Source organism: Fragaria vesca, linkage group LG2, assembly GCF_000184155.1.
Source record: "Fragaria vesca subsp. vesca linkage group LG2, FraVesHawaii_1.0, whole genome shotgun sequence".
NCBI lineage: Eukaryota > Viridiplantae > Streptophyta > Magnoliopsida > Rosales > Rosaceae > Fragaria > Fragaria vesca.
Window position 1 is genome coordinate 30616866 of NC_020492.1, and position 13063 is coordinate 30629928.

Here is a 13063-nt window from a genome sequence, read left to right on the forward strand (position 1 = left end):
TTGGTGTTGTTAATGCTAGTGATTAGTTGTTGGTTAATATTGAAGTGAAGGAAGACTGCACAGATTGTTATTGTTATTGTTTGATGATTTTGGGTTTTGAATGAGTATTGAGATTGAAAAGAGTTTCTTTATGATGGAGCTTATTTGCTGAAGTTGAGTTGAGGCTTGTCTGCAAAATGGTTGAGCTGATGTTGGTGTTGTTACATGTTTGCTTTAAAGTCGGGGAAGATTGGATGTTAGATTATAGGAAAGTAGAAGAAGATCATTTGTTTCAAGTTTGGGTGTAGAGAGTAATTTCGGATACTATGATTAAATTCCATTTGAGGTTGAATTGGTGTTCGGAGTGGAATTGGGTCATGGTAGCTCATTCGACTTTAAAGGGGTTGGAGAAAGCGAGTAAATGCAAGAGTTGGACAGTTTGAGAAAAGTATGTAGAAAACGGCAAAAGAGGATTTGGGTGTCCTTAGTAGTTTTGAGGACATGGTCGTATCAATTTGAAGTGGATATTGGAGTGTTATGTATGGATTTGGGATTGGATTTAGTTGAATGGGTGTCCATAGTATATCTAATGGGTGTTCTTAGTAAATCTAGTTAGAATGTTTAGTAAACTTGGGACTTTATATTATTCTCCTGGAACTTTATATTAGAATGATAATAAATTGGTATAGTTTTGATGATGCATGAGGCTTTGTATGGCCGGATTGATTTGATTTAATGGATATAAAAGAAAACATATTAAATTTTGGTGTGTATCATTAAATGGTTCTTGGGAGGCCGTAAGTAGGGTTTTGATTTTGGACTTATAGTGGTAAATGTGATGTTGTTAGTGTAAGTTGAGAAGTAGATTAAAATGTTGAACTACGAGTGACTTGATCCCTTTAAAAAGGGTACGTAGGCAGCCTGATCAATGTTTTGGGTGCAGCCGCAAATTAATAAAATAAAATTTAGGTTCCAAATGCGACAAAAATGTTTGTCGTTTTATTTGATTATGAGATTCTATCTCATTTTCAAATTAGGATTTCCTTATTGATTATATTTGTTTATTCTGTTAACACCTGGGTCAGGGTGTTACACAACCATTCTCGTCTTCCAATGTAAATCACCGTCTGCCGCACACCGCCACGATTCGCCACTTGACAACCACATTATTTATGGAGGAAAATAAGTAAATGAAGACCTTGATATTCGGCCTAACTTGGCTCAACCAGTAATTTTTTTTTAGGGAAAATGAAAAAACTTCATTGATCAAAGATCAATGGTCAAGCATGAATGGTCTGAAGACCATACAACTGCAAGGGAAAAACACTAATGCTAGCTAGAAACTATGAATCGAAAAAACAACCTCACAACCACAGTCTAAAAGGTATACATTAAATGACTAGAAAGCGAATGAAAAATAACCCCTAAACCAAAACAACCTTGAAACCAAGTAGCCGTCCTGGTGAATGTGATGCTTAAGATTCAATGGTGTATGTTTCCGCTCAAACAGATCAGCGAAACAACTTTGTCCAAATAGTTTTATAGGTTAGTAGGTGCCACTCCTCTAGAAGTCTAACATAGGCCAACCCGAATTAAGAAAAGAAGAAAAAAAATTTAAGGCCTAGGCCACCTAGGCTTAGGGTTTACCCTAAACCTAGGCCGCATTGCTTTAGTCCAATATAGCATAGACCCAGGGGCCCAATTTTCCTTCCTCTCCTCCTTCTGGAATCAACCGTCGCCAGAACTCGCCGGAGGAGCCTCCTACTGCCTCCTCAATGTAGTGGATTTTCTCTCCTCCAATTCATGGTTACGTGCTTACTCGGATCCGTTGGTAAGAATAGAAGAAGAACGCTAGCCTCCCTTTGTGCAAGACTTTTCATATCTAAACCTCCCACTAGCAATCAGACACCACTCCCCATCCTATAGGCAATCCCAGAGGTCCCCGCTCTGTCGTCGCCAAACCAAACCCTATCTCCTCTCGCCTTCACCTTCCTACTGTCCTGATCTGTCACCCATTACCAACCAAACAATGTCTGGCGTCTTCGTCGAAGTAGAAGCGTGTGCTTCTTCTCTCACCTAGTCGCCAGAAATTCTGAGACGCAGTCGGAGAACCAGTGGTCGTCGTCACCCTACCACTAAACCCTAGGTGAATGGTTATGGTCAACTCCGGTTTTTCTGGAGCGAATTTCGACTATTATGTACTCGTATCTTTAATGCCTGTTGATATGCATGTTTTGATAAGTGCTCTAACCAGTAATTTGGTTACTATATGTTGGATTAAGAGCATCTCCAACAGCTTTCCCAAAATTTCTCTAAAATGGGGAAGTAAAAGCTAAAATCTCTAAAAAAATTATGATTAAAATCCAGCAGCTTCTCCATTTTAGAGATTTCAGCATTTAATATAACAATAAAATATAATATATCATCATTAATTATAACAAAAAAACATTATATATTTCATTGTAACAATAAACTACCCAATAAAATATTTTATTGTTGTCTTAAATTCGTTGGAGCACGTGAAGAATTTAATTTTGGGGAAGGAAGGCTTTGCTGCAAATTTGGAGAATGAAGGCTTCTTTTTCTTTTTCATCCCCATTTTGGAGAATGAGATGGGGAAGCTGAACCTAAAAATAGCTCTATATTCTCCAAAATTGAGAATTTTAAAAAAATGGGAAAGCTGTTGGAGATGCTCTAAGTACACAAGGATCTCTAGACTTGTATTGAATTAGTATTGATTTAACTACAGTAAAACCTCGATAATTTAATATTCAATAAATTAATAACTTTGATTAAATAATATTTTTTTACCCGTATTAAAATAATAGCGCAAAATTGGCATAGATAAATTAATAATCTCGATTAAATAATATTTTTTAATGGTCCCGACGTTATCAATTTATAGAGATTTAACTGTATTTTGAATTTGTACCGATTGTAAAGAGTATGTGTGTGTGTCTATATATATACAAGGATTATCATGTGCGGACGTCCGTACGGGTTTTCCGTACAGATTTCCGCAGTTTCTCCACCATTCCAACGTCGGCGACGCCGTTTCTTCTCTCCAGCTTGATCTCAGACCTCCCCCGACGGTGTTAAAATGAAGAAGAAGGCCAGAGAGATCGCGATCGGAGGTCCACAATGATCGGTCGTGAAATTCTGAGTGAGATTGCTGCACAGACCTCCGATCGTGTTCTCTCCGGCCTTCTTCTTCATTCCAACACCGTCAAGGGAGGTTTGGGATCACGCCGAGAAGAAGAAACGGCGTCGCCAGCGTTGGAATGGTGGAGAAACGGCGGAAATCCGTACGGACGTCCGCATTAGAAACAGACTATATATATATATATATATATTTATTTATTTGGTTGACTCATCTTTACTATCTTTCAAATGCTACCCAAATAATTGTTCATGCAATAGATTAGAGAATCAATAACTACAATAATAAAATCCTTCGTCACTTCCTTCTAGAAATAGCTAGTTTTCTTACTAAAAATAACATTGAAGATGCTACATCTATGCAGAAGACTAAAATTCCTAAAGGCAGTAGAAACTACATAAGCAACCACTGAACTCAACCAAGCTTAATAATTGGTGAACTAAATTAGCTAAATGTCCCTCTCATCTGTTAAAATTGAACCTTAGTTAAAACTTAAAACAAATAGCAAACACTACCAGCCATTAAGAAAGACTTCGAATCATGATTCCTCTCTTCTCGAATTCACCGCAAAACTTCATTTTTTTCCTAGGTGCCAATAGAAGAGACAATAACCCTCCAAAACGTCCATTCCAAGAAACCATAGAAATTAACACCATTCCTTAATCATAATCGATGTCCTCGAACCAATTGCAATTGTTATCTCCGCCATATTTCTCTATAACATTCACTACTCTTTACATTACTTTTCCCATTTGACAAAAACATAGTGCAAAACTAATCCAAATTAACTCCCAAATCACTTGAAATGGGTTCCCTCCCATCTCCACCAAGACCTTCTTCTCCACCGCCATCATCGACTCATTCTCTGTCCAACTACAGAGTTTGTGCCACATTTTGTTTAAGAGAGCCCTCACCCAACTTAAACATCTCCAATTGGATCGAAATCTACGACCCATCAACCAACACGTGGACTCATGTGACCTCAATCCCTGGTCTCATTGAGAACCACATCTTGAAGGGTTTCTCCATGGTCTCGTTGGGCGACTCGCTTTATATAATTGGTGGTCGGTTATGTCACAAGGAGAGAGCTCACACTTCCGATGAGTGTAGCTCGGTCGTTGACATGGAAGTTCAAGTCTCATCATCGGTGTTGCGTTATAATGTTGCAAGTGATGAATGGTCAACTTGTGCACCACTTGGTGTAGCAAGGTGTGACTTTGCATGCACGGTTGCCAATAACAAAATATATGTGGCGGGTGGAAAGACCACATTGGCGTGTGCAAGAGGCATTTCATCCGCTGAGTTGTATGACCCCGAGCTTGACAAGTGGATTCATATGCCAAACATGAGCACATTGAGGTACAAGTGCGTTGGTGTCACATGGCAAAACAAAATCTACATTCTAGGTGGATTTGCAGAGCAAGGTATTGAAATTTTCTACATTTTTTCATTCATACCGGTATCAATTGATACAATAACTTAATTATGAGTCAAATATTTCAACTTATTTGGTCAAGTTTTATTAAATTGCCACTGAAACAGTTATCGATTAGACTTTTTTTTTTATCAAACAAACAACTGAAATGTTATAACGAGTCTATCATTAGTCGAACTCACGACCTCTTACTTATAAAAGGGAGACTAATGCCGCTAGACAAAATGATACTGGACAATTGATCAGACTTTTGAGACTATTACAACTTTTCTATTTTTTTTTAATACAAGGTGCTAGAACGGCAGCCCTCACTTCATAACCATTTACGAAACCTCAACGAGAGAATTTATTAAGCAAAGAGAGAATTTTCTTACAGCTTTGCAAATTGTATTCAGTAATAAAATTACAGCATTTCCACTTAGCAAATGACTTACTTAAGGATAATTTCTGTGATTCTTGTTGTCTTCTAACATCATTTAAAATTTGACCAATATATAGATGTTTGATAAAAGGAGTGACCAAACTTGGAATCTAAAGAAAACATAAGAACTAAATTGGTCTAGCCCGTTAATTAATTTTGCTTCAAAATTTCAAATAATCTGTTATAAACTAAGAAATGAGAGAGAGATAATAAAGAGAGAATGTGGAAGAAAGAATAAGTGTATAGTTCATTCTCATTAGACCTTTTATATAAGAGTATTGTTTACATCATAAAGACTAAGGACATAACCACAATGATTAATTGCGTGGATAACCACATATATATAATATTTACAACATAATCATGATTTTTTTATCATATAAATATTACAATTTCGTGAATCGAACTCACAACCTCTCATTTACTAAGGGGGAACTATGTTGTTAGACCAAATGATACTAGACATATAATCATGATTGATATCAAAAATTTTGCGACAATGCATCAACATGGTCTATTGTAAGATTCTTGATTGTTTCCTAATATCAATATTTGATACTTTAAATGCAGTGAGAAAAAACTCAGACGTGCCTCCTATAATGGTGCGGAGCTCTGCTGAAGTTTATGACACACAGACAAAGAAATGGGAACTGATAATTGGGATGTGGCAATTGGATGTACCACCAAATCAAATCATTAACATGGGTGGGAGGCTTTTCAGTTCTGGAGATTGCTTCAAGCAATGGAAGGGTCACATTGAATCATATGATGGTGAACTCAACATATGGAATGAGGTTGATGGGTCTCATCTCCACAGTTTAAACTCACTCATTTCATCAGATAACGAAATGTGGGCACATAGCCAAAGGCGTTACCTAACTATGGCTCCCATCGGAGATCACTTGTACTTTTTGGCGATTCACGGATTAATGGACAATGATTTGTCGGGAACAATGTCGATTGTTCATAGATTCGACACTTCTGCCACGAGTAACGCTTGGACGAGCATGGAGCCGATGGAAGATGATAGGGAGAAAGAGCTCTGTGGACATGCTTGTGTTGTTCATCTTTCTTAGAGCTCGAGTTTCAATTCCCCCCCCCCAAACACCAAAAAAAAATTAGAGTACTTGGTTAATTAGTCTCCTTCAATTATATTATTGTATGAGGTTTTGCCAACTGATCCATCAGTTTACTGGGCTAGGCCAGATGATTTTGCATATACCTTGTGACAAAATAAGAGGACCAATCTTGTAAAATATGTTGTCTTTTTCTTCTTTAACTAAATTATTTCTTAAACTTTGTATTATATAGTTGAAAATATAGATTGTCAAACAAGAAAATCAGCAACTTTGATATGTTCGCTCATTGTGTCTAGATAGAAATGTGCTAGGGACAAATAAAGAAACAATGCCAACAAACCTACAAGCTTTTGGGCTATACGCACTAATGCACTATGCCAATTTGGGTTTCAGACGACAGTCTGAAGAACTATATGTCGTCTATATGTGTGCCGGGGTACCAGACAATAGTTCTCCAGCGTCATGTGAATCAACGTCAAACGAGAAATCATGTGGCGTCTGAATATACCTGTTTTAGAAGAATTTTTAATGTTTATGTCGTTTGAATGATAAGAGTTGTCTTCGGTACTTACAAACCTCATTTCTCATTATTTTTTTGTTGTTTTCCTCATTATTTTTTGTTGTTTTCATCCACACTCTGAGTACAATTATATGTAGACTCATCAAATCAAAATAAAGATTTGTCTATGGTCGTTTGATGACGGACTTAAAGTTATCAAGGTCGCTACTATTCTTCCTCCTCTTGCTTATCTACACCAGTGGGACGGTCAAGTTCTTTCATTTGGAGATCTTTACTTTAGGGCAGAGAATTGTTGCTTTCGGGTCTGCGTTGGACGGTGGGTGACGAAAGATCAATTTATATTTACTAGGATGCTTGGATACCTATACCTTACACTTACCGAATACAATCTCCTTCCAATGGGTTGCATGATTCTTTCGTGGCTGTTTTGATTACTGAAGGGTTTTGGAATGCTGAATTACTTTCTTTCTCATTCTGGCCCAAGAAGTGGAAGCAATTCTATCTAGCCCTTTGCCTATTGGGCCATTGGTTTTGCCCCAGACAAGCTATGTTGGCACTACACTAAGAATGGTTTGTACACAGTCAAAAGTGGTTATCATGTTACATAAAATTGCAGGCAACGAGTTGGTGGTGATGAAGGTTGTTCTAATGCACATGACGACCAGGTTTGGAAATCGGTGTGGAATTTACAAGCTCCGACTGCCGCTAAGGTTTTTTGCTGGAGAGCTATTCATGATATCCTACAATGTGCTTCGGATATACACATAAGGCACTTACTCTCTTCTTCGATCTGCTCCAGATGCCATTTGTCTACAAAAACTATTGTGCATGCCTTACGGTCTTTTTCTAAAGCTAACGAGGTTTGACAGCTTTCTCCCTTTAGAGGGGGGTTGGAAGACCGGTTCCTTCAGAGATTTATTCAGCTATGCTCTCTCGGTTCTTTCAAAATCTGAATCGGTGTATGTGTTGTTGTTTTGTCTACGCATCTGGCAAGCAAGAAATGATGAAATTTTTCAATGCAAGTACATTCCTATTACTGTCCTCTTCATCCAAATTAGTCTTCTATTGAAGAATGGAGTTCAATACATAGTAGGCCTCATTCCTCTCGAAGTATAGTTGTTGTCCCTATTGGTTGGGTTAAACCAAATTCCGTTTTCTTAAGTTTAATATGGACGCTGCACTAGATGAGGTGCATGGAATTCGTGGTATGGGTGTTAGTGTTACAAAATGAAAGGGGAGATCTCATGATAGCTATTTCAAAGGGATTCAGAGGCAGATTTGGTGTCAAGGCGGCGGAGATCTATGCTGCTGCTTTGGGATTGCAGGTGTTGATTCAATCTGGTTTTCATATTTGTCAGATTATTTTGGAATCAGATGCTCTTTCAGTCATTCATGGTTTGGAAAGGAGGTGGATGATGGTCTGTCAAAGAGATGCTCATTCAGGAAATTAAATCCATGTTTAACTATCTTCCTTTAGTATCATGTAATTATTGCCCAAAGAAATGTAATTAGAACCGCATAGGATTGTTAGATACGCGCTTTTGTTTCTTGCATTTCAAATTTATATAGAAGGACCACAATGGCTCTTCGAAACTCTTGAGACTGATGTATCATTCTGATTGTGTTTAATCCATGTTTCATTTCTCAAAAAAAAAAGAAAAAAAAAGAACGTCAGTTATCTGTTGTGGGTATGATAACCTGATAACTTATGTTTTATTGTCTATTCGACTTCAGTTTGCAGATGAATCATATTCAATTGTATCGAAATATTTTGAGATTAGAACTCACCATCTTTTTTTTTTTTTTTTTTAAGGTCGGGCTAGGTACCCGCTAGATATTATCACCCATGTTATTATTATTAAGAGAAATATCGTATAACGAGGGGGTCATACTACCTAAACCTCGTGAGATATTACAACCATCCTCCATGAGAACATCCTGAATAATATCAGGAGGCTCGTCAACCCAAAACTCATTTAAACTCGATGATCTAGCAAGATGAGCCAGTCTATGCGCCACACCATTTGCTTCTCTATAAACGTGACGAAGTAATATAAATCTGAAAGCCTCCATATAATGACGACAATCAGACAAAATAAAACTAACCTCAATCACATCACCATCTATAGTAGCCAATGCCTTCATAACAGTTGCACAATCACCCTCGATTTCAGCTTCATCCCACCCTTGGTGAATTGCGATGAACAAACTAGCACGTAGTGCCTCCGCCTCCATGTGCATCGCTGAACTAGCATAAGACATATGTCGCTGAACTCAACATCTTAAAGATGGTTAAGTTAAGACAATATCATTACAAGAATGGTCCATGAGTCACGGTTGTCGTTGTTTAACTTGAGTTATATAAATCTTGTTTAATTTCTTTTCATTCTTATATTTTTCTATTCCGGTGTCTTACTAATTCCCTTTCTCAGTGAATATAGTTTCACCACAATGTTACTAAAACTTAAATGCCTATAAATTTTTACCAGAAAATAAATGACGTTCAAATTAAGTTTCACTTTCTTCCCTCATATTAACCTAAAAGTAAAACGCGGTTTGGTGGGGTTTCAGAAATTTGCTTCAAGGTTCCGTCCGGCAGCGCATCCATTGATGATGTCGGCGGACGGGAATTAAGGGCGGCCAAGCTGTGGTTGTGTCTTTAAGGTCGGTGGCGGTGGACATCGAGATGGTGGCGATACAAGTTTCGATCAAGAGGTGTTAGTGTGGTGTTGAAAGGCAGTTTGGTTGCTCTGGCAGGGAAATCTAGACTTCGGTCAGGCGTGGATGTTTAGGTTGTGCGACGGGGAGGCAACCTGGTGCGGCTGTGTGATTCATGGGGAGAAAGTGGAGGCGGTAACAGGCTGTGTACCTAGATTGGTTTCTCGATCAGGGGCAAGGTCCCCCTCCCAAGTTTCTGGGCAGATCTAGAAGGTGGTTTTGGTGCATCCTTGTGGTGGTTGCGATCGGAACGAGCAGGCGGCGGTTGTTGTCGGCGGGGTAGTGTGATTGCTTTTAGATACATGCATATCCCTTTGGGGTCGGGCCTTTGTGTGGCCCATGTCTTGAAGTATGATGGGTTTTAGGGTGGGTCTAGGTTTCTTTAGGGCCTAGGTTTGGGTCTTGTAGGTTTTTTGTTTATGTTTTTAGGTTTTTGTTAGGTTGTTTTAATTGATTTTGGTGTCCCTCCTCTTTGAGGAAGGGTTTAGGGTTGGTTCGTTGTTGTCGTGGGTCGTGTTGTTGGGTGGGGCATGGTTATGGTGTCCTTTTGAGGGACTATTTTTAAGTCGGTTAGTTTTTGTTGTCAATGTAACGAGGAGGTTTCATGTACATATATATATGCTGACAATTTTGCCATATAACGTTGGGTATGGTTATGGTGTCTTTTTTAGGGACTATTTTTAAGTTGGTTAGTTTTTGTTGTCAATGTAACGAGGAGGTTTCATGTACATATATATATGCTGATAATTTTGCCATATAATGTTTGAAAGGGTTGGTTCTTCTTGAGGTTGACTGTAAGAGCAAATGCACCCATTTTAGATGGGTTAGATCAATTTTCAACCCAGGTTAATATACTATTCATCCAAATCAGTCTTTGGTCTTTTGTTTGACAATACAACAACAAGATTGATCATAAGACCAATTACTATTCACATTTCATATGGACCATTAGATTTTGGTCTAAACGACCCATATTAAATAGTCATTTGAAAAAGTTATCATCCCCATGTGCATGTCCACTCCTCATGTGCAATTTGGTCTCACATGGGTCCCGTGGAGAAATTGGTCATGGACTGAGAGATGGGTTAATCCTTAACCCAGACCACAATCCATCATGGTAGGTCTCGCATGGGGTCCAGCATCAACCCAGTCCAATTTTTTGCTGTTAGATGCAATTTTTGGTCCAACCCATACAAATGGTCATTTGCTACATTTGCTCTAAGGATGTATCGAAGCTTTTGGAATATGTTAGGAGTTGAACCCTTTTTGGTTCTTGTCCACTGTAATCGTTGTTTTTAGGTAGGGAGGAGCGTGATGACTTTATGTCTACCATCGAAATCTCATGGGTGTAATGTTGGTTTATTTATAACTAGCATCTTCACCCGCACTATGTGCGTGTATGAATTTTTTTTTTTTATTGTTACAGTTATGCTCAAAGTCTGATTTTCTTTTTATTCTCAAAAAAAGAAAAAAATCTGATTTCCCTCTCCACTTTTCTCTCTCACCTCCCACGTTTTAAGCTTCTTTCTTTCTGTTTTTCATTTTTTCTTATTTCCAACATTTGTAATTATTAATTTGTCATTCATTTGTTAGATGACATATTTTAAAGTTTTAATTGATTAAAGATATTATAGATAGTTCAAAAATTTAACCGTTGATAAAATCAAAAAAGCCTTCTGGTTTTATTAACAGAGAAAAACATACAAAAAATAAAAGGAAAACACAAGTAAAAAGGCAACAGTCAAAGTAATTGATTTTATTTTGGTTGGAAACTGTAGAGCCTTATTTGGATGAAGAAGCCAAAACAATGAGAGAGCAAAATAGACGCTGGTTTTGAATCTTCTGGTTTCCTCTGAAATCAGAAAGTATTAATTCGGCGTAGCCAAAACCAAAACATGCAGACGCAATTATCTGGCCAATCGGCTATCGCAGTTTAGGTCAAATCCCTTACACCATGGAAGGTATTCTCGCTTTTCTTCTATCCGAATACCATTTTTCTGATTTGGGTTCTCTATTTCCTCATGGATTTATATCGATTTCGTGCATTGGATTCTTCGGATTTCCAATTGTTCTGAATCTGTTACGATTGTTCGGTTCTGGATATTGGGTGATTGGTTGCTATTAGAAACTGGGGTTTTGATTTGCAGTGATTCTTCTGTTTATTTTAGTTATTGCTGAGTCCCAATGCTATTAGAGAGAGTCTAATGTATATGATGAATCTTCTATGATTTAGGCTCCCTACATTTTCTATTATACACTAAGATTTGGGCTTTTAGGGTTTAATTTTTTTTTTAAGTCATTACGTTACCGGCACAAAGACAGTACAGTGGAAATTTTAGGCTCAAATGATCGTGGCAAGATTGCTTATAAATACTTCGGTCCTCTTATCCTTCCTCTTACCAAGATCTACTGCTCGAGTAGCAACGTGCATGTGTTTCGATTGGTTTGCCATGATTCTGCTGGCAATTTGTTTCAAACTTAGAAATACAAAAAGGGAAAACCAGTTTTGGGGTTTATATACTATATATGATAAAGTGAGGTAACTAGGTAACCGTGGATAGTATCACGAAAAGCGAAATATAGTTACTCATTTGTAATTTCTGAGGCATTATGAAATGGATGGGTGCTGATATCAACTGTTTTGATGATAAAAAATGTTGGGCATGCACTACGACCAACCTACGTTCTTAAACCAGCCTTGCAAAGTGGGTACTATTGACTAATAGGTTTATAGCCCTAGAAGGGACTTCTACAATGACTTGTTGTACTAAACACAAAAGAAGTCATGGATACCTTTATGGTAATACTAATTAATAGAGTTATCCATGAGAAAATTACTGTTAGAGTAATTGTCAGAGTTTTGGAATGTGGATTTGGAATTTCTTTTGAATGGTGGGGACTCCTGAATAGTTAACGGTGGCAACTTTTAATTCCCCTGTTCCCCTGCATCTTCTCCCCCCTCCCCTGATGGTCAGGGTTTACCCTCATTATTTTCCTTTTCCCAAGTCTCTGGTCGTCGACAAGACAAAATCTGTTTTTGAATGATATTGGTGGAGGGCGAGCTATTGAGTCTTCCTTTCTAGTTTCTACTGTTATTTCGTAATCAAATGTGTTATCCGGTAAGTCTGTGTTTTTTCTAGACTGTAAAGTTTGTTTTGTTTCATAAATAAATATACAGAAAAAAGGAAAAAGATAATAGAGTTCTGCTTGAATCTTCTTAATGTGGTTATAAGCTTATCGTCCTTCCATCCCTTATGTGAGGTTTAATGGAGTCTGAATTTTAGGAGTTATATAAGTGATGGAGAAGTACTACAATTTGACATTATGCATTGATGATATTGCTTCTGTTCTGACAAGAGAATTAGGGCTGTCCAGAGTTCTGTGATTTTCTTGCATGTCCTTTTTTCCATTGTGAGAGAATCCAACCATAACCTTTGGATCTATAAGTTTATTTGGAAGGCTGGGAAACTACCAGAGTTTAGTTTCTTGCCTGGCTGGTCCTTGTAACTTTATTTGCAAAATTACCCTGCATCATGTGCTTTTTGGAGATCTTTTTGAAGCGTGTGGTGTAAAAACTAGAGATTTTTTAAAACTTACTTGCTTTACATCACATCTACTGACTTTGACTTCCAAGAAGAAGCAGTAGGGAGCTCAATAGAACAATATGACTATCATGCTGATTACTGTAGTTCAAACTATGTGGTCTTATAACATGGTCTAGTAGATGGACAACTGGGGGGGGGGGGGGGGG

At 37.8% G+C, this 13063-nt stretch overlaps 3 protein-coding genes across 3 annotated transcripts in view; 2 read left to right on the plus strand and 1 right to left on the minus strand.

Moving 5' to 3' along the window:
- The first annotated feature begins 3944 nt into the window (after window positions 1–3944).
- On the plus strand, window positions 3945–6071 carry LOC101305630 (kelch-like protein 8-like). The gene is made up of 2 exons (XM_004291690.1): window positions 3945–4563; window positions 5566–6071. Exons 1-2 carry the CDS (start codon window positions 3945–3947, stop codon window positions 6069–6071), a joined length of 1125 nt encoding a protein of 374 aa, XP_004291738.1.
- Window positions 6072–8424: 2353 nt separating this feature from the next.
- Window positions 8425–8835, minus strand: LOC101312415 (putative ribonuclease H protein At1g65750-like). The gene has a single exon (XM_004293102.1). It carries the CDS (start codon window positions 8833–8835, stop codon window positions 8425–8427), a length of 411 nt encoding a protein of 136 aa, XP_004293150.1.
- A 2216-nt stretch (window positions 8836–11051) lies between these two features.
- Window positions 11052–13063, plus strand: part of LOC101305913 — a 9631-nt gene continuing 7619 nt past the window's right edge. Inside the window, exon 1 of the mRNA XM_004291691.1 lies at window positions 11052–11273. Coding sequence (XP_004291739.1) covers window positions 11267–11273 — 7 coding nt within the window. The 5' untranslated portion in view covers window positions 11052–11266. The remainder of the gene's footprint in view (window positions 11274–13063) is intronic.

What these genes read in the sequence shown, in the direction of transcription:
- LOC101305630 (XM_004291690.1), top strand. Translation starts at nt 3,945, where the DNA reads ATGGGTTCCCTCCCATCTCCACCAAGACCTTCTTCTCCACCGCCATCA. An exon ending in AGGTGGATTTGCAGAGCAAG is followed by an intron (nt 4,564 to 5,565) that starts GTATTGAAATTT and finishes CTTTAAATGCAG; the next exon opens with TGAGAAAAAACTCAGACGTG.
- LOC101312415 (XM_004293102.1), bottom strand. Translation starts at nt 8,835, where the DNA reads ATGCACATGGAGGCGGAGGCACTACGTGCTAGTTTGTTCATCGCAATT.